This window comes from Neomonachus schauinslandi, chromosome 11, assembly GCF_002201575.2.
Source record: "Neomonachus schauinslandi chromosome 11, ASM220157v2, whole genome shotgun sequence".
In the NCBI taxonomy this organism is placed as follows: Eukaryota; Metazoa; Chordata; class Mammalia; order Carnivora; family Phocidae; genus Neomonachus; species Neomonachus schauinslandi.
In genome coordinates, this window is record NC_058413.1 from 44,512,494 (window position 1) to 44,532,637 (window position 20,144).

Consider the following 20,144-nt stretch of genomic DNA (forward strand, 5'->3'; position numbering starts at 1 on the left):
CAGGAAGAGACAGGAAATTTCTAAAAGAGAGGATCAATCATGGAATACTCTTCCTACCTGATGATACATATATAAATTTAAAAAGGTATAAATATATAAAGTAAAATAATTAAAACAGTGTGGTACTGATATGTAACAGACAACTCAACAGAATATAATGGATGGTATCAAAATCAGTCCAAGTACTGATACATGACAAAGATGCCATCTCACATAAGAGAGAAGATGGGTTAGTCACTAAATTATTTTAGAATAACCAGGGAGACAGCTTAAGACAAAAACAAAAACAGCGTTAGATCCATACCTCACATTTGATATTAGGACAGTCTCCTGAGATAAATATTTAAATGTAAAAAAGTTTAAAACAAACAAACAAAAAAGACTAGGAGCAACTATAAGAAAATTCTTCGATAAACTTGGAAGAAGTTCTTCCTGAACTATTATATAAAGTCTAGGAGTCATAAAATGAAAAATTGTATAACTACTCTATACAAATAAAAATTTTATGTGACAAAACCCACCATAAACAAAGTTAAGCACAAACAAGAAGCTGGAAAAAAATATTTGTAATTCCTATCACACAAAAGGGTTAAATTTCCCTTTTAATAGAGTCCCTTCATATCATTAAGAAAAATACCAACAATCCAACAGAAAACTGGACAAAAGACAGAAGTAATAGCTGACAGAAAAGGAAATACAAATGACCTTTTAACATATGAGGAGATACTCAATCACCTATCAGATTGGTAACGATGAAAAAAAAAAGTTGGGTAGCGCAATGGTTAGCGCAATTAGGGACACACCACCCTCATGTTTTGCTGAACCAGCACCACTGTGATGGAGCTCAATTTGGCAGCATTTATCAAAATCCCTGGTCCACAGATCCTTTGTTCCAGCATTTCCGCTTCTAGTACTGCCACATATGCCAAATGGCCCAAGTTCCCAGTTCGTTTTTGCAGCACGGTTTGTAATAGCAAAAGATTGGAAATAAACTTGCATCCTAGGTGACTGGCTACCTACATCCACATCCACACAATGGAATACAGTACAGCTATAAAACATAGAGCTCTTTATGTGCTAATATACAATGATCTCCAAAATAAAATTAAAAGTAGGGGCGCCTGGATGGCTCAGTCATTGAGCATCTGCCTTCGACTCAGGTCATGATCCCAGGGTCCTGGGATCAAGCCCACATCGGGCTCCCTGCTCAGCGGGAAGCCTCTCTTGCTGTGTGTCTCTCTGTCAAATAAATAAATAAAATCTAAAAAAAAAAAAATTAAATTAAAAGTATAATAAAAAGTGTGTCTAATATGCTAGCAAACTGCCTTATGTAACGAAGAAAGAAAGAATATAATATGTAAATTTGCTCTTATATGCATGAATTCTGTCTGCAAAAATGCCCAAGAGCTGATGATCATCACATCTGTCCTCAGGGACATGACCTGGATGGCTCAGGGACAGGGAAGGGAGACAGGACTATTTATTTTGTGCATTTTGTACCCTTTTATTTTAAACCACATGAATGTATTATCTATCAAAAAATGCACAACACATTAAAGTTTATGATGGGGAATAAAGGATCTAGTTAAACTCCAGCCTGTTTGTGCTTATCCTGAGCTTGACTGAAAATAAAGTCTCTTGTTAATCTATGTAGCTTTCTGATTAAGGCACCAAAGAAGGAAAAGAATTTTTCATTTGAAAACTTAAGTTCTAAAATAAAAGGTAAATAAGAAAAAAGTTAACAAAATAAGTAAAAACAAAGTTGCTCAAGAACAGGGATAGGAGGGGCGCCTGTGTGGCTCAGTCAGTTAAGTGTGTGACTTTGGCTCAGGTCATGATCTCGGGGTTCTGGGATCGAGTCCCGCATAGACCCCCACATCGGGCTCCGCACTCAGTGGGAAGTCTGCTTGAGATTTTCTCCCTCTGCCCTTCCCCCTGCTCGTGCTCTCTCTCAAAGAAATAAATACAATCTTAAAAAAAATAGGAATAGGAGAATCACAGTTTGTTTAAAGCCAACAAATAAATATCAACAACAAAATAAATCATGTGAGTGTTTAACTAAACTATCGGTAGGGATATATACCAAAACTTTGGCAAGGAGGAGAGGGGGCAGAGAATAGATGTTACTTTTTTTTTTTAAGATATTTCTGTATTGTTGGATTATTCCAGTTCTTGATGTATTAATTAATTCAATAATTTAAAAAATTACAATCATATTTAAATATAAAAAGGCCTAAGTTTCCATTGGTAACCAAATATATGTGTGTTTGAACAGTAAATAAAAAAAAAGCAAGCTTAAAAGAGGTACCATTTTTTGACTAGTAAAACAGCAGTGTTTTTAAAATGTGGTACTCAATACAGGTGACAGTATGGTGAAAAAGTTATTTCATACATTAGCAGTGAAATATAAACTGGTACCTTTCCCTCCACTTAATTCATATTTATAACATGCAGTGTAAGATATAACACAGAAAACTCCCATGTATCCTTTATCCAAACTGTTAAAAAATAATTCATTAGTGCAAATTAAAAAACTTAAAAATATTCGCATCTTTAATCCAGTAACCTCATTTCTTGGGACCTATCCTAAAACAAAAATAATTCAAAGGAAAGAAAAACCTATATGCATAAAAATGTTCATTCAATACCATATATAAAATACCAATATATTCATATGTATAATTTATATATACATATATATCTATAAATTAATAAAACAGTTATTTTCTAAATAAAAAATAATTTACTTAATGAAACAACATGTCCACTAGATATAATAGTTTACTGCCATCAAATCGCATTTATGTAAATGATGTGCTGTCGTAATAGCTAGGATATATTGATTTTTAAAAATACAATTTGGGGGGCTAAAACTTAGTAAAAGTTGCCATATAGGGATAATGAGTGGGCAAGTGGTGAGATTATGGTTGATTCTTTGTCTTTTTCAAAACTCTCTGTAACATCATTTCAAACTTAATTTTTTCTTAATTTTTCAAATTCAAGTTTTCCTACTTCTGTCAGAATTTAATTTGGGAAGAAGGAGAAAGTGAAAAATGCCTGTTCTTAGTCCAGTAAGAAAGACTAACTGCCCAGCAAGAACTGCAGACTTTGGTTAGGAAAGCGCCACTTACTTGCATCTTTGTCTGGAGAAGGAGGACGGACCCTCTGCCCTAGGCAGGTGCTACTGAAAGGCTGTGCCAACTTCTCCAGGGGCTGGGTGCTGTCTGCCGGCTCCCCTGCCCCCCTGGGGGTGCTAAAGAGGTCCTGGAGGTCCTTTCTTTGTTTGGATTCTTGGAGGGAACTCTCAAAAGATTTGTCTTTGAGTCTGAAGGAGGGAAAGAGCGAGATTTTTCCCTTTGGAACCTGAGAAGCATCTGGGGATGTCTCTTGCAAACTCACTTTCTCAAGGAGTGTGGGAACATCTTCCATCTTGTGGCAGGGCGGGGTCATGAGTGCAGGAAACACCTTGGACGGTTGGTTGGGCAAGCTATGGGTGCGGAGGGCAAGGTCAGGAGGGCTAGGGTACGAGGGCTGGGCAGCCCTGGCAGGTGGGGAGCCCCAGGAAAAGAAGGCTGAGGCCCTGCTCGCCATGTCCTTCCCCGGGGACTGCTGGTTGCCGTCTTTATTGGAGCTGGTTTTGCGAAGACTGAAGGAGCGAGTGCAAGCATGCGGCTGGCTGGTGGGCGAGGTCTTTGATTCTGGCTTGGCAGAGGCCTTCCTCCCACCTTCCGAGTTGGGGAGGAGGGGTTCCAGGGACCTTCGGATGGCATTTGCTATGAGCCGAAGTGGGGACTTGGGTGGAGCCCGTTCAGCTGGGGTCCCCGTCTTCTCCTGAGCCCTTCCTTGGGTGGGCGGGGTCTCTCTCGCTGTCCGGGGGAGCAGCAAGGGACTAACTGGTTTCAGGACACAGCCTCCCCTACCATTGTCAGTACTTCTCTGGGCAGACTGTGCCCCAGCTTCCAGGCTCATACTCTCAGGGATGGAATGGTTCCAGTCCAGCAGCTTTGTCTTCTGCTCCGGAGTGAGGACTAACTTCTTCAAGTCCAGCTTCTTCCCCTCTTCCAACTCTGACCCATCCTCCTCTCCTCTTCTGGGTCCAGTGTTCTTTTCTCCTGGGTCCTCTCCAGCCCTGGGAGATAGCTTTTGGTCTGGCAAGCACCTGTCTTTCCCTCCAGTGGGGTGAGGGCCTCTGCGGATGCTTCTGGTGTCCCGAAGAGGGGCCTCTGCTCCCTGACACTCATCAGAAGCCATCTCTGCAAGGCTGGGTGGCTGGGGGCTGGTGAGGCCATCTCCACCAGGCCTCATCATGCAGTACTCTGCCCGCTCCAGCACTTGGCCATGAGGCAGATACAGGGGCATGTCCTTGGGTAACCCTTGGGCTCTGGCACGCCTCAGAAAGATTGGAGTGGAAGGGCTGGAGTGACCTCTTAAGACCTGTGAGGGCAGGTTGTTAGCTGTCACCTAGAGGGGATAGGCAAAATGAATGGTTATTTAGGAATTCCCAGCATTTATTTATATGGGGAGGCATATCTCAGCCCATGGCCCCCTCCCTTGCTCTCTTCAGATCTCAGACACCCAAAGTCTGAAAGAAATCTGCCGAGGATGATTTCAAAGGGCTGCTCTTCATTCTAAGTGGCTGCTTCAGGACCTGCTGGGATCTGCTTGGAGTCCCTGTAGCAGGACTGATCAAAGGCTTTGCTGGGTGCTGGATTAGGTGGGTAGGAAGCCAGAATGGAAGGCAAAGGCACGGACAAGCTCCCTGGCCAGCCAGGCAGAGCTGGCCTGGCCCCTGGGAGTGGCCAGATGTGTACGGGAGGACAGATACCCCATGGCTGGCTTGGCCATGGTCCTTACTAAGGGGTACATTGCACCCATAGGTATGTTCCTCCAACAACCAAGAGGCCAAGGCTTCTTCCTTGGAGATTATTAAGTTAAGGACAGACAGTTCCCCCTCTGGGCTGTGGTGGCAGAAGGATGGCCTTTAGGACTTTTCAATGACCCTTCTAAACCTGACTCATGCTTTGCACCATTGAGAAAGTAGTCATTTGAAGCATGCAAGGACTTGGCCCTTGGCAAAGGAAGAGCACAGGGAAATCCTAGGAGTGGCTGTGCCCTGCCAAGAGCTCTGGTGCCTGAGGGGCAGGTCATAGGACAGGAACTTACAAGAGCATGTACCTTTCTTTGTCTTGTGCACCCTATTTTTCAGAGCCTAGACCAGGGTCCAGCAGGTAACAGAGGCTTGATAAACTCATACTGAAGGATAAAGATCAAACCTGAGTATCTCAGTGATGCCATTTTCTTTTCAAGGGGGGATGTGCTTCCAAGAGTCTCAGCTGCTACCAAAGGCAGCCTCAGTCTGTGTCTGCCTTCCTTCAGCTGTGAACTCCTCAAGGTCATCTGCCAGGCCATCAAGGGCAGAGCGTATATCCTAGCATCTCTGCATGCCACAGTCCTGCCCAGAGTCTGTGCCCCACAAAGTCAGCTTAGTGAGTGGCTGTGCCCCGGGGCTGGCTGAGAAGGAACAGGATGAGTGAGCCTTCATGAAAAGGACAAGTGAAGCAGGCCTGGGTGGACCCTTGACAGAGCATCTCATGGCCCTGGCTTTGCACTTGGGTGACCTAAGAGTGCTAAGAATCGGAATTAAGTATGGAAGTGGGTGGAGCATGAGCAGCTCACCTTCTGAACACCTGCCCAGGGCCCCAAAGGGCATTTACCTGAGGTAGGGAGAAGCCATCCAGAGCATTCCCTGGGACACTGGCTGAAGAAAAAGATGGCAGCGAAGATGAGGGAGAAGATAATGAGGAAGAAGAAAGAGGAGCAGCTTCCTTTGAAGGTGACATAGTTGTTTTGTTGTTCACTGGCGTCAAACCTACCAAGGAAAGAACATACTGTCCATTACAGAGCTGTTATTACCTTATTTTATCATGAAAAGAGGAGGTTTTAAGAGAAGCTCCAACTCAATAAATAGAGTCAGAGGGAGGAAGGTGTTGGAGACTGATTGAGAGGCCCCAACGCTGAGCTTGACCTTAGGAGGAACAGGTGAGGAGTGACAGCCTCCTGTGGGGGAACGGAGGTCCAAGGATGAAAAGTCTAGGAACCATCGCACTTCGCACTCAGGATGTTCCTGAGAGATGGAACAGGGAGTCTCCAGGGCATCTCTTGGAAATGGGCGCCTACCTCTAAAGTTTCCCCTGAAGCCATTGTGGTTGGGGTCTAGGCTGCGTTAAGTCATTTAGTCAATAAACCACCTGAGGCCTCTTCCCACAAGATGCTGGACCATTAGCTGTGCGCGTGGGCAGGGTAGACCGTCACCGCTAATGAATCGGGGGCTTCCTTCTCACACGGGCGCCAAGGGGCTCTCAGATGAGATGGTTAGTTTGAGATTTTAAGAGAACACTAGGGAGGGAGGTTATAATGAGCATCAAATCATTTGAGGCATATGGAGTGGGGTTCGTGCCAAGCTCCCGTTGGTCAGGGAACAAACGAGGTGCAGTGTGTGCCCTCAGAGTGACGGGAGAAAGGAGTGTGTGGCTGGGACCCTGAGGACGTGCCTCATTCTGCTCTGTGGGAGCTGGAGTCCATTCGTCTGGTAACTGCAGAAATGTGACAGTTGTAGCCTGTGAGCTCAATCTCTCTCTCTCTCTCATGAGTGCACACACACGCCCTCTAGTAACCTTAAACCTAAAATCTCAAGAGCTTTGCTTCTGTAACAGAGCATCCCAATAATATGTCCTCAGAGGGATTCAGGAAATGCCACACTCCGTTTTGGAATTGTCCGCTCAGCGTCTGACCCTTCAGCCCAGCCAGCTCTCCTGTGAACCCTCCCAGCAAATAAGGCTACCCCCCAGAGACTTCCCAGGACCAATGTGCGTCTACCCACTCCTGTCCCACTCCCTGCCTGCGGCCGTTCTGCTGACCCATTCCGATTTCCTTCCAAGTTGTCCAGCCTTCAGATGTTAGCTCACTTCCTAACTCAAGACAATCCCCTGCCTCAGTTTCCCCAAAGCTTCGGGTGAGACGCTCCTCCTCTGGAACCCATACAGGCCAGGCCAACCGCACCCTCAGAGGTTGGGTTCTTCAGGATTCTGTCCTGCTTCCCTTGTACACACAGGCAAGTGTGTCAGAGTGCGTATCGCAGTCCTGGGCTCTGGAAAGACGGCCACCACACACACATGTTCCGCAGGCTTCCAAAGCGAAGCCCTCCAGAAAGCTTCTGAGGGAAAAGATAACTCAGGGAAAGAGATCTGAGGGTGGCAGGAAGGAGCTGCTGGGAGGAGGCCCAGGGCTGCCAGGAGCCGATGCAGGGGAGGCAGCCGGCCAGCCTGTCACCCAAACCCTCAGTGCAGCCCACAATTAGATGGTTCGAGCCTAAAAAGGCAAACGCTGTGAGTCAGTTGTTGCCTTGCTTCCTGTCTTCCGCTTGCCAAATTCCTGCCAAATTCCTCCTCCTCCTCTTCCTTGCCCCCTCATTCTCTTCCCTCTGCTACCTCCTGAATCAAACTCCTCAGCTTGTCTCAGAGGCCCCTCAGCTCAACAGACTGCTTCTTTGTTCCGCCCTTCTGACACAGATCCAGGGACACCTTGGGAACCAAACCTGACAGGAGAGCCTTGGGGTTCACGAGGTCATGACCCAGGGGCTTCTCCCTCCCTCCTTTCTGTAATCCCTGCCCCCCCCCCCACCAGTGAGGCCTCTCTGCACACATGTTCCTCATGCACTGACTTCAGGAGAACCTGGGCAGAGCTTGAAGGGACACCTGCCAGTCAAGCTGCCACCTGGGAGAAGGCCAGAGCTAAGCTGAGAGGCGGCAGGAGATCTCACCTGCCTGAGGTGGTCAGTGTCTTTGGGTTCCCTCAGAGAATGGCCAAGAGGAACCTGGAACCCCACCTCCTTCAAACCCACTCCAGCTGCCTGACACTTTCCTCCTGTGAAAAACAGGATGGCTAGCATTGCGTCACGGGGAGGCTGAAGGAATAAAATGGGATAAAAAGCAGTGCCCGGGGTAGAATGCAAAGTCAATGCTGCACACTAGCCAAATATGAGCTCTAATCCCTGTCTTCTTCCCGCGCACACAAGTTGTGTCCAATAAACACAGCGCTGAGCGGGTGACCTGCTCCAGAGGGGGCTGCATACCCCTACCCTGGCCAGGATTTCTCTAACTCGTAGGCCCAGGATTCCTCATTCAGCAACTCAGATCCTTCTCTGCAAGTTCCTTCTTGTTTTCCTTGGACGCTTGGCACAGTCCAGCCAGGCTGCCCTGCCCTCTGCAGGGGCCTCAGTCCCGGGTGCTGCCAGCCCTGCTGCTCCCATCATGCAAAGGGCTTGATGAGCAGAGCGCGCCTGGGTTACAGCGCCCAAGCCTCCTTTGGCTCAGCTGCCTCTTCTCTGGGCCCTCTGGCAGTGACCTTTCCCCTTGGTTCTAGAGGTCACTGTGTGACTATGGTCAGCAGGGGGAGGGTGAGAAGGGCACTCACACAGCTCCCTCTGTCCTCCCACCTGGTGCTGGGGCCAGAACCGCCTTGACGGGGCAGTAAATGGACCCAGGAGACGGTGCCCCAGGTCCTGCTCCTTACTACAGTAGGACCAGTGTTGCCCCCTGGGGTTTCCTCTTGGGCAAAATGAAGATGACCAAAATGACGGGTGTGAGGATTTTTACAAAGACTGGGATTCCGGGGTTCAGCTTCCCAAAATTTGGAGTTCGGGCAATGCTCAAATCTCCCAGTCTCAGCGCGCCCTCTAGGGGCAGCCGCCTGCGCAGGCTGAACTCCTGGGCTCCATTTGTTTCTTCACTCGGTCCAGCCTGCTTGTTCCTTGGTTCTATGTTCGTTTGTTCACTCATTTACTCATTCATTCAGCAAGCAACAACTGGACACCTCCTCTGGGCCAGACCCATACAAATGACCCCAACTCAAGGCCTGCCCTCAAACCAGCTTTTATATATACTTGAGAACCAACATCTGGGATAACTAAAGACCCGCCAAGGTCCTCAGGCCCATCCCAGAAACCATGCTGCTGGTTAGCAGTCCTCTCTCTCCTGTGCCTCCTCCAGCGTCCCCTAACCTGCTAGGAGGGGCCCCCACCAGTCTTGCAGCTTGCACCCCAGACTGGGAACTTCTCGAGGGCAAAGGCCGAGCCCCTTGTACTCCTGGAGCTCGGTGAAGTCAGCTGGAAGTGCTGGGTGGAATCTGTACTCAAAAGGACACCCCCCCACCGCACAGAAGCAGAATTCCTGTGACCTGGGGAGGGGCTCGGGGAGGGGGGAAGAAATGAAGTGACCCAGGCCTTCAGTAAACATGAATTCTCTTTTCTCGTCACCCTCAGTGCCTGGGACTGCAAGATGATTCCAGAGTCATTTCAGGGTGTCCCAGGTGGAGTGGCTTGCCGGGGTGCAGCTGTGGTCCAGCTCCAGAGGCACCCATTATCCCAGCCTCACCCAAGGAAGGGGGCGCCTGGAGCCTGAGGGTTGCGGGGAGAATGACTCATGGGCCAGGAGTCCGTGTTGACTCAGAAGGAAGGAGCAACTAACTAGTGTTCTGTTCCAACTTCAACAATGGCTCTTTTTAGAAACTTCTGTCTAACCCAAGGCTTTCCTGGGTCCACCTCTCCCAGCGCAAAGCCCAGAGAGAGAGAGTGTGGGGGCAGGGGGAGATGGAAGGTAGACTTGGAGATGGATTAGAGGGCCCGGGGGAGGGGGGGGGGGGGGGGGGGGATGCCTGCCCTGTAAGGGAGGCAGCACGGAGAACATGGCCAGCCCCGGGGTGCTGTGCTACTGTGAGCGGGGTTACTGTGCCCCCTAGTGGGGTCCGGAGGCCTTGGCGTCCGCTGCAGCCGCTGGTCCTCACCCAGCCCTGTTCTTCTCAGGGATGCTGGGATCAAAGCCTGCTCAGAAAAAGAAGCGGGTGTGTGTGTATGGATGGGTGTGTGAGTGGGTGTGGGTGTGGCTTCCTTCACTGCTTTGCCCTGATGCCCCCAGTCCAACTCCAGTGTACAAAATGAAAATACATAGAGGCTCTGGATCTCAGTTTCCTCATCTGTGTTTCACAAAGCTTGGAGCCAATGATTACTAACACCCCTTCCAGGTGCAGCTGTAGAGCTCTAAGGCTCCATGATTCCAGACCGAAGGAGAAGGAAAGGCCCCAAATCCTTGGAAAATGCTTCCTCGAGTCAGCCGTGGGAACAGTCAACCTTCTGTTTCTTTCCTTGCCCCTAACATCCAGGAGGCCAGGCCAGAGAGGACATGCATGCAATGAGAACAGGTGCCCTTGAGAATTGACCAGAAGACACTGCCCATGCCCCTCCCCTCCCACTCCCAGAGAGCTCATGACTCACTCGACTGGAATTTTCTTCTCCAGCTCTGGTATTTGCTGGGAGGTGGAGACTGGAAGCTACTGGCCCGTTGCAGAGCTGTGATGGAAAAAAGAAAGGGGCAGGGGAGATGGGGAGGGAGGAAGAGTCTGTTAAACTTACAGAATAACCATGGGGTTTTCTCCTATGGCACATTTTATGGACTAATACTCATCATTAACTGAGCCCCTTCCTTTTCCAGACTGCATCTTCCCATCCCTAAGACACACACCTCCAACATTTCATTTGCTCATTCACTGAATATGTATTGAGGCCCTGCTATGGGACAGGTACTGCCATCATTCAGAAAATGCCTCAAATTATGAGCCATCATTCTAACTTGCCCACAATTAACATACATGTATATGTGTGTACGTGCACACATGTATGTACGCATACCCATATATACGCATGCTTTTACGCACGCTTGTTTGCTCGTTTTTAGCAGAGCAGTTCTTCAAAGCTGGTCTCACATCAATGTCCCGTATACGTAGTAGATAAACCGGAGCTGTTCTCATTGAAACCTGGAAGCTGCAGAAAGTTCTACCTCCTCTCCCCCTCCCCCGCAAAGCCTCCCAAACCCTTTGGGAACCAGAATTCCATGGACTGTGCACTGAACACCCTCCACCCAGCTGGGTCTTGAGAATTAGCTGAGCAAGATGAGCATCACATGCAGAAGAAGGTGGCCTTGGCCATTTAGGGTGTGAGAGATGCACACATACCCCATTCCCACACTGGGCTCTCAGATTTGGTCTCAGGCTCCAGGTCCCTGTGGTGGTTCCTTCATACCCGAGGGAAAGAATGGGGCACTGCATGCAGGCCTGAATGCGCACACAGGTGGGACTAGGGGGCGTGGAGGGAAAGAACTCCCCAGGAGTGATGTGGGTGTGGGAGAATGGGGTAGGGAAGGTATGAAGCCAAGGTCCAGCCCTCAGTCTCAGTAGGAAGGTCTGGATCCCACACCCTGCCAGTGCTCAGAACTGGGCGTCCATTCTCATTAGCCAGGCTGTGGGGTGCAGGTGGCAACCACTTCTGGGGGCTTCTCTTCCTTGGGACAAGATCCGACAGCTCCTTAGATCCCTGACTCCCCTCCTTCCCTTACTGTCCCTGGAGATGATGTGGGCCTGTTCGATCTGTGGGTTCCCTGTCCCACAGACCTGCTGTCATATCAAGTGCATGGGCTTGAGGGGGAGCCTGTGTGGACTGGCTCAGGGTGCAGCCTCATCCCCCAGCCTCCAGCTTAGGCCTGTTCCTCCCACAGGCACAGGGCGGGGTCTGCCCAGCTGGGCTGGTATGCAACAGGGACAGGCAGGCCTCCAGGATAGCTACCTCCTGCTGACCAACGCTATTCCCTCCTTCAGCTGGTGGAGAAATTTCCCGAGAGATGTAGAAGACGGCTTCAAGCTCTTATTGCTTCCCTCAGCTTTTTCACTTTGTGGGAATGGAACTTATTAAAATTGGTTAAAATTCACAAGCAATTTTCCATCCCTGGTGTTTATGGGACACACATGTGCACATTTTTTACCACAATAGGCATACCAGGGTGGGTAGCAGTGATTTGATCCAGTTGTTTTGAGCAGCATAAAGCCAGCCTGGGTCCCTTTTTCAGCTTATATTTTACTTATATTTATTTTTAGGGAGCACTTTTGGAGCTCCTACTGTATGACCCACTACAAAAGAAATAAGGGGTAAGTATTTTGCCAAATGGTGCTAATGACATTTTATCGTTACAAACTAGTAGTGTGCTCCGTAGGTCGCTGGACCATCCTGTTGTCAAATTACTGCCAGAAAAAAAATGGAGAAATACCAATTTTTCTAAACCAGAATAAGATGGGGCAGTCTGCCCCCCAGATCCAAATGGGTTTACGCCTAAAACCCAATGCACTCGACTGATTCATTTAATTGTTTAGGTGTGCATTTTACAACAAACTTATCCAGACAGGCCCTCTTGGAGGCTGCTCTTCTGTGATTCCCCCAAGTGTAGGATGTGGCCTCCCCCCCGCATGGAAGCAATTGGGGCGCTTCTGTAAAATGCAGGTACTTGGCTCCATGCTAGACCCACCAAATCTGAATCTCTGCAGGTGGGAACCTACGTATCTGCCTTTTAAACAAGATTTTAAAGAACACTGAACTAGGTGTTTTGGGGGACCTTTACTGAGCCTTTTCTACTGAGCCTCGATAACATAGGGCTTAAATTCTATTTCAGGCCATCCTCTTGGGCATGCTCTATGCTAAAGAACTTTGAGGACGGGGCGCCTGGGTGGCTCAGTCGTTAAGCGTCTGCCTTCGGCTCAGGTCATGATCTCGGGGTCCTGGGATCGAGCCCCGCATGGGGCTCCTTGCTCAGCGGGAAGCCTGCTTCTCCTTCTCCCACTCCCCCTGCTTGTGTTCCCTCTCTCGCTGTGTCTCTCTCTCTGTCAAATAAATAAATAAATAAATCTTAAAAAAAAAAAAAAGAACTTTGAGGACACAATAGGTTCCTCGATGAGCTGAGGTAGTCCCAGAAGTCTCTCCCTAAATTGTGGAGAAATACTACGTAACATGAAAGTTACCATTTTAGCCATGTTAGAGTCCAGTTCAGTGGCCTTAAGTATATTCACACTGTTGTACAACCATCACCACCGTACACCTCCCAAACTTCTTCTTCATCCCGAACTGAAACTCTGTACCCATGAATCAGCAACTCCCCACATTCCTACCCCCTGCCCCTGTCATCACCATTCGACTTTCTCTATGAATCGGACTATTCTAGGTACCACACAGAAGTGGAATCGTATAATACCTGTTCTTCTGTGTCTGGCTTACTTGCCTTAGCATAATGTCTTTAAGATGCAACCATGTTGTACCCTGTGTCAGAGTTTCCTTCCTTTTCAACACTGAATAATATTCCATTATATGGATATAGCATAATTTGTTTATCCATTCACCAGTTGATGAATTTGGGGGTCATTTCCCCCTTTGGCCATTGTAAGTAATACCGGATGAGCATGGGTGTGCAAACTTCTTAAAACTTCTTAAAGCAGTATATTGGCCTTGTTTGGCATTCCCTTGGCTCAGCTCTGCGCCATTTATCCAAGTGGAAACTGTGATGAGTGAAGCTCCATTAACATGCACAACATATCAACCTATATGATCCGGTAAAGTAACAGATTCACCATAACCAGCAACACAAAACACAATGCTGAGCCTGTACCAGAGGTTTTAACCCTACGATGTGGTCTGCCTAGCAATGATCAAAAACGTGATGCATAACAGTGAAATCAACAAGAGATTGCTTGAAAGTCACACGGTCTATCCACTTCTCTGTCTACTCTGTATTTTAGCCTGGAATTTCACTGGACTGTCAGAAACAAAACGCTTGGGCCACACTGCCTTGTCATCTTGACCCAGCCCTATCCCCCGGAAGAACTCCTCTTGCTGAGTCGTGTGTGGTTGCAATGCCCTCACCTGCTAGCCGCATGAGACAGCCTCACCCAGGATGTGAACTCACGAGTCTCTCACTGCTGTCTGTTTGACAGGAAGCACTAGGAAAAGTGGTACCAGATCTGGAACTTGCTGCAAACCAGTATGTTGTTTTTCTCATGAACAATAATTGTGTTTCCTTTTTAACTCTGGCTGCCAGAAAACTCAGGATCAAATTTATGATTCCACTAGAGTAACTGCTTAGGCCCACCTTCTGCCTCTCCGGGGTCTCTACCTCCTAAACTCATTTTGTTAACCCTGATCTTGAGGCTTTATCTTTTATAGAGAGAGACGTAGAATTTTGTTTTAGTCTTTCTTGTAAATTGCCTAAAATCCCCTGGCAATCGAGGAGCGAGGAGAAATGGAGGGAAAGGATGAAAGGCAGGCAGGATTTGTAACTGTAAATGAGGAGGCTGGAGCCCAGGGAGACAGCGGCCACGCATAAGCGGACAGAGGCGGCTGCCCCCAGCAGGGCACAGCGCAGCGTTCTGTTCACTGCCTATGCTCAGCCCTTCCAGACGGCACCACGATGGTACTGAGCAAATACGTTCTGATGACAATTGTCCTTTTATAAAAAGGCTCACAGGGGAGGGTAAATCCAGAGTCTCCAGGAGGCCGGCCCCCAGCCCGGGTGTCCTTGGGAGATTGTTTCTAGGTTCCGGTGGAAATTCTGCTCTCGGCCACCAGAGGGGTGTGCAGGACAAGCTGAGTTCCGGCTCTCCCAGGGCCGCCAAGGCTGCTGGTGCCCAAGGTGGCAAGGTTCTGTTAGTCTGCTTCTTCCCACCCGGAGCTCACAAGCTGCTGTTGACTGAATGAAAACATTCCATTCAAGGCCATCAAGGCCACCTTTATGAAAACAAGCTGGGCTGCTAAAGACAACTTTTTAGGGTGTGGAGGCCCCTGGCCCTGGGCCGCAGGCCTTTACTAGCTGTGAAACCTAAGGAAAACACGGTCTGTTTGCTCACGGGTAAAATGGTGAGCTTACTTACCCCCCCGGGGTCATCCTGAGGATGAAATGGGGCCACGTATGGGAAAACCCTCAGCCATTAGAGGTGCTTAGTAGAAATGTATTTATTACTGTGTAAAATTTTAGTGCGTTCCACGTGTCCCCAGCACCGGCAATGGCCTTGTGCTGGCCCTGGCTGTCTGTTGTCCAGTGGCAGCTAAGCCACAGCCTTCCCTCGTGGGCTATGGCATGCCAGATGGGCCCCTACGGAGATGTTCCAAGAGGAGACTGTTCCAGGCCAGAGGGTGCTGGGGTCTCCTTATCTCTGCCAGCCTGGGACACACAACAGCCAGTCAGACCCCTCTGCCACCTACCCATTTGAGACTCCAAAGCTTCTCCTGGAGAAGGAGGCTGGCCTGGGTCCAGTCCCCTCAGCCCCACTTATACCCCAGCCCCACTACCTCTGAGCCTGAGGGCTGCGCCTGTCACCGGATCCTCCGTGAGGAAAAACTGGCCATGGGGAGCCTCTGCTCCCTCCCCATGTCCCAGGATCAAGCAAGCCTGCCTCCTATCCAAGCAAGCTCTCTGCTCACCATGCACCGCTTGCAACTCCTCAGGGCACGGTGGGGAGACTTTCCTGGTTGGGGCCTCTCTCAGGGAGCTGTGCCTGGTGAGGGGCTCCGGCTGCCGGGGTCTCTCCTCACAGGGCTGTGCACCAGATGCCTCACTGCTGGGGCAGTCTGGCTCTGCGTCAGAGCTGGAAGGAAGAAGTAGAGGGTGGGTGAGCGGGCGGCCCTGTAGTTCACCTCCCACACCCCCACTGTGCCCTGCCCGTCACTGCCCATGGCGCCCTGGGGCAGAGAGAGTGGTTCTGTCACCTCTGTCTCAAGCCCAGCCTCAGGCTTCGTTATGGGCTGAACTGTGTCCCCCCAAATTCATATTAGGTCCTAACCCCTAGGACCTCAGAATGTGACTGTCTTTGGAGATTGGGTCTTTAAGGGGGTAATTGGGTTAAAATGAGGTCATTAGGGTGGGCCCTAATCCAATATGGCTGGTGTCCTTACAATAAGAGGAAATTTGGACAGGCAGAGAAGAAAACATCACATGAACGCGGAGTCAGCCATCGACAAACTGAGGAGAGGGGCCTGGAACAGATCCTTCCTCCTCGTGGCTCTCAGAAGGAACCAACCCTGCTGACACCTTGATCTCGGACTCCCAGCTTCTAGAACTGTGAGAAAGCATGTCTCTGTTGTTTAAGCCACACAGTCCATGGTGCTTTACGGAGCCCTAATGAAAAAATACCGGTGTGGATCCAAGCAGGAGAATGAAGCCCCATGAACATATGCCGACGTGCTTGCCAGACGGCTGGTCTACCTACCTTCAGCCATCCTTGAGCATGACTCCTCAGCTCTCTGGGGCAAAATGAGCTTATCATTTAGGACCTGTCCTAAAACTTTAGGCATTTCAGCGCTGCTTGTGTCCTGTGGGAATGGATGGGAGAAAAGAGAAGGCTACAGGGTTGGAGGGGGAATGTGTAATCTGGGCCTTGAATGATGGGCAGGAATTCGCGTGGCAGAGAGATGGAAGAAATGTGTCCTCAGGAGTAGGGACAGCACAGACACAGTCCCCCAGGGGCTTGGGGAGGTGCAAATCTGTAGGGCTGCGACTATTTACTCTCTGTGTATCTAAGTCCAGCATGCATCTTTCCACTGGGTCGCTGCTCCTTATCCATCTGTGTGCTCTGGTGGACTCTCTATCCATCACAGTGCCCAAGCCTACCGGCCACGGCATCCCAGTGCTCTTCACCGATGGGTCCCAGAGGTGGGCATGCCATGTGAGTAGTACCCATTGGAGGTCTACCTTGAGATCTTGGGACATGGACATGGACTGACAGACATGGGCTGAGGCCCTCTGTAGCCAAGAGTTCCACACATGGATAGAGCCTCCTTGTGGATGGTTGTAAATCCGACATGCAAAGGGGCAGCAGCAGAGAGTGGCTATTTGAGTTTCTGGCTCCAACCTTGCCTGAAGAGAGGACTACCCTTGGACATCCCAGTCAGAGGAACTGAAGTATTTGCTATGTTACTTAAGCTAGCGTTGGGTTTCTGCCTCTTACAATGGACATGGTCCTGCCTACCTGAGGCCTAGAAGGCTGTGAGACCTGGGGCAGGGCCTTCCTTCTCTGGGCCTTGCTTTTTATCTCAGTGACTGCAGAGGGCACTCCAAGGCAGAGGTGCTCATGCTGACCTGTGTGTCAGAATCACCTGTGGGCTTTGCTAAAATGTACGTTCCCAGGCCCCCCCTTCCAGAGTCTGAAGGCTCCAGACTTCGTGAACTACCTGTCTGCACAGCAGTATCTGTTTTCATCCCTCACATTCTTCCCACACCTATTCCAGCCGTGTTTCTGATCCTCTTGTTGGAAAATCCTGAGGTCGCTTCTCCAGTTCCTCCATTCTTATCTGAAACAGTGAACCACACCCTCCATCTTGAAACTTCTTCTCTCAGCTTCCCCAACTCAGCCTCTCTTGGTTTCTCTCCTTCCTGTGGGTTTTGCCAGCATCTTCTCTGCTTGCCCACTGAATGTTCAAATGCCCTGGGGCCCTCACCTAGGCTTAGCTCTATCTATAAGAAGATAGCCTCTTTTTTTTTTTTTCCTGAAGAGATATTCTTACTCCACGGGTGATTCATCAGCTCCCTTGGCTTTCATAGCCTCTATGTGCTACTGGCCCCCAAATCACTGTTCCACCGCTTGGATGCCACTTCCTCAGTCTTCGCATGACTGTCCCTTCTTGTCAACAATTCTCAGCTTAAATGTCACCTCCTCTTGGAAGCTGTGGTTGATTGTTTGCAAAGAATGATGGCAATCATTCCCCTCCTGGAGCCACACCCTTTTTCAATGGACCTTTGCAGCTCCTCCCATAATGGTGGAGTCAATTTCCCCACCCCTTGAATCCAGGCTGGACTTGTGACCATCCAGACGTGATAGGAATAGCTGAAACCTCAAGAGACTTGGCATGATTGTGCTTTCTCATAGGACCATGTGAATAAGCACAGGCTGCCTGTTGGAGGATGAAGGATCCACGGCCCAATAGCCTCCTGGCACCCCAGCTGACAGTTAGCCATATTCTAGAAGCCCAAACACACACAGGAGCCCACTGAGACCAGAATAACTGCAGGACTGAGCCTGACTGAAATTGCTGGCCCACAGAATCTTGAGTAGAATAATGGTGCTTTGTTACTCAGCATGATGGTGAGAAGAGATGACTGATACAAAGGCCTTTCCTGGCTACCGATCAAAAGTAGCTGACTAGTCACCCTCTATCATAGACTCCTATTTTATTTTACTACCTAGAACATAGGTGATATTTTTCCTGTTAACTATTTACTTGTTTGCTGACTGCCCACCCAGTTTGAATGAGAGGCCTGTGAGAGCAAGGCCTTTGTCTTGTGTTGGTCACTGCTATATCCTCAGAGTCTGGTACATACTGAGCAACTGGTCCCTCTTGCTGGTTGACCTCCTGGATGAATTCAGTGTCTGGGGGAGGCCTGGAGTCTGCACTCCTAATGACCACTCTGGGTGGTTCCAGTATGGGCAGGAAGGATGGCGTTCTGAGAAATACTCATCTAGGGCAGCAGGGCTTCACTTCTCATGCCTTCTCCTGCCCCCAGCCCAGCCTCCCCATCACCATGCATCACTACCTTACAACTTACTGTCACAGTGACACCCACTCGGCACCCCTCGCTGCAGCCTACACCACAGCTGCCTTTCAGGGAGAAGACAGTGGGGCCAGAGCCTGTCCCTTCCCTGAGAAAACAGCAATTGCTAACACTTGCAGTGCTTATTATGTGCCGAATGTTGTTCTACATGCTTCATATACATTAACTGTGAGATCCTTACGATTGTCTGTGAGACAGGTATTAAAACTGTCCCCATTCTACAGATGAGCACGTGGAGATACAGAGAGGTCACATGGTCAGTGAGTGGAGCGGAGACCAGTCCCTGAATGCTGTCACTCTTGTCCAATCCCTCTTCTGTCCCCATCCTGCAGCAGCCTGAGCATACCTGCTGTCATCACTGGTGACCAGGACATGCACAGCCATCATATCTTCTCCAACTACATTCTCCCCAGGGCTGATCCTCACTGAGGTCCACTCAGAGGGCAGGAGAGAGGTGGCTTCACCTTCCATATCACTGGGCTCTGGCTCCAGGACACTCTTGGGCTTCTTGGGGGAGGTTGGCTCATCTGCTGGGAGGACAAGAGTATCTAGAGAGATGATGGGGATAAAGGGGCCCTGCAGGGTACCTGCTTCCCGTCCAGAAGCTTAGGCAGGCTGCTGGGGTAGGGGGTGGGCAGAGCAGCAGGCTTTGGGTCTACCTGGACACTCCAAGACTGACCTTCTCGTCCTCTGTTCCTACCACTTAGCCTACCAGATGCCCCAGGATTTAGAGCACTTCTGTGTACAGGGCATGAACACACATATCTTATGTAGTCCCATAGGAGGGTCCTGAAATGTTCAGAGGGACCACCCAGGCCCATCAGCCTCTGGACTGCCATTGTCAAAATCACCATGTCCAACATACTGCTAAATCTGGTGGCAACTTCTCCATTCTTGTCTTGACACATCAGCAGCATTTGACCCAGCGGTTCATTCTCTCCTTCTAGAAACAGCTCTCCTCTCAGCTTCTAGGATAGCATAGCCTGGCTCCCTTCTCCTCACTGGCAGCTCTCCTTCCCTCTTTGTTTCTGTGCTGGGTATACCTTTTCCCCCTGATCTGGTAACACTGGAAGGCCCCGGGGCTGTCTTTGAATCTCTTCTCTTACTCATGCCCGTGATAATCTCATCTGGTCTCCTGGTTTCAAATAATCCTAGATAACAATGACTCACTCCTACATCTATATTTCAGACATTTCCCCTGAATCTAGACTTATATATCCTACTGTTTACTTGGCATCTCCACGTGGATGTCTAGCAGACACATTATCAAACTCATGTCCAAGTGGACCTCTTCAGCCCCACTGCTCCCCAACCCTGCTTCCCCCATAGCCCTCCCCATCTCGTTAAATGGCGACCTTGGCCTTCCAGCGGCTCAAGTCAAATGCTTTCATGGCATCCTTGACTTCTCTTGTTCTTTCATTCTTCACTCAAGTTATCAGCCAATCCTGCTTGCTCCCCCTTCAAAATAGGTCAGGAATCCAGTCACCTGTCACCACCTCCTCTGCTACTGCTCTGACCCCAGTCACCATGATTATGGAAACATCCTCTGTGGGTTTCCCTTCTTTCCCTCTTGCCATGCTCCCCTCAGTCTTCTTAACACAGCCACCCAAGTACTACTATTAAATATAAGTCAGATCATGCTCCTCTGCTCAACACCCTCCAGCAGCCCCCATGACC

General features: G+C 49.4%; 1 protein-coding gene across 1 annotated transcript in view; it reads right to left on the minus strand.

Moving 5' to 3' along the window:
- Positions 1–20,144, minus strand: part of MICAL2 (microtubule associated monooxygenase, calponin and LIM domain containing 2) — a 208,877-nt gene that overhangs the window by 42,283 nt on the left and 146,450 nt on the right. Inside the window, exons 26-31 of the mRNA XM_044919865.1 lie at positions 18,814–18,994; positions 15,344–15,507; positions 13,790–13,792; positions 10,328–10,402; positions 5,715–5,869; positions 3,132–4,461 (exon numbers count right to left, since the gene is read on the minus strand). Of these exons, the coding sequence (XP_044775800.1) occupies positions 3,132–4,461; positions 5,715–5,869; positions 10,328–10,402; positions 13,790–13,792; positions 15,344–15,507; positions 18,814–18,994 (1,908 nt within the window). The remainder of the gene's footprint in view (positions 1–3,131; positions 4,462–5,714; positions 5,870–10,327; positions 10,403–13,789; positions 13,793–15,343; positions 15,508–18,813; positions 18,995–20,144) is intronic.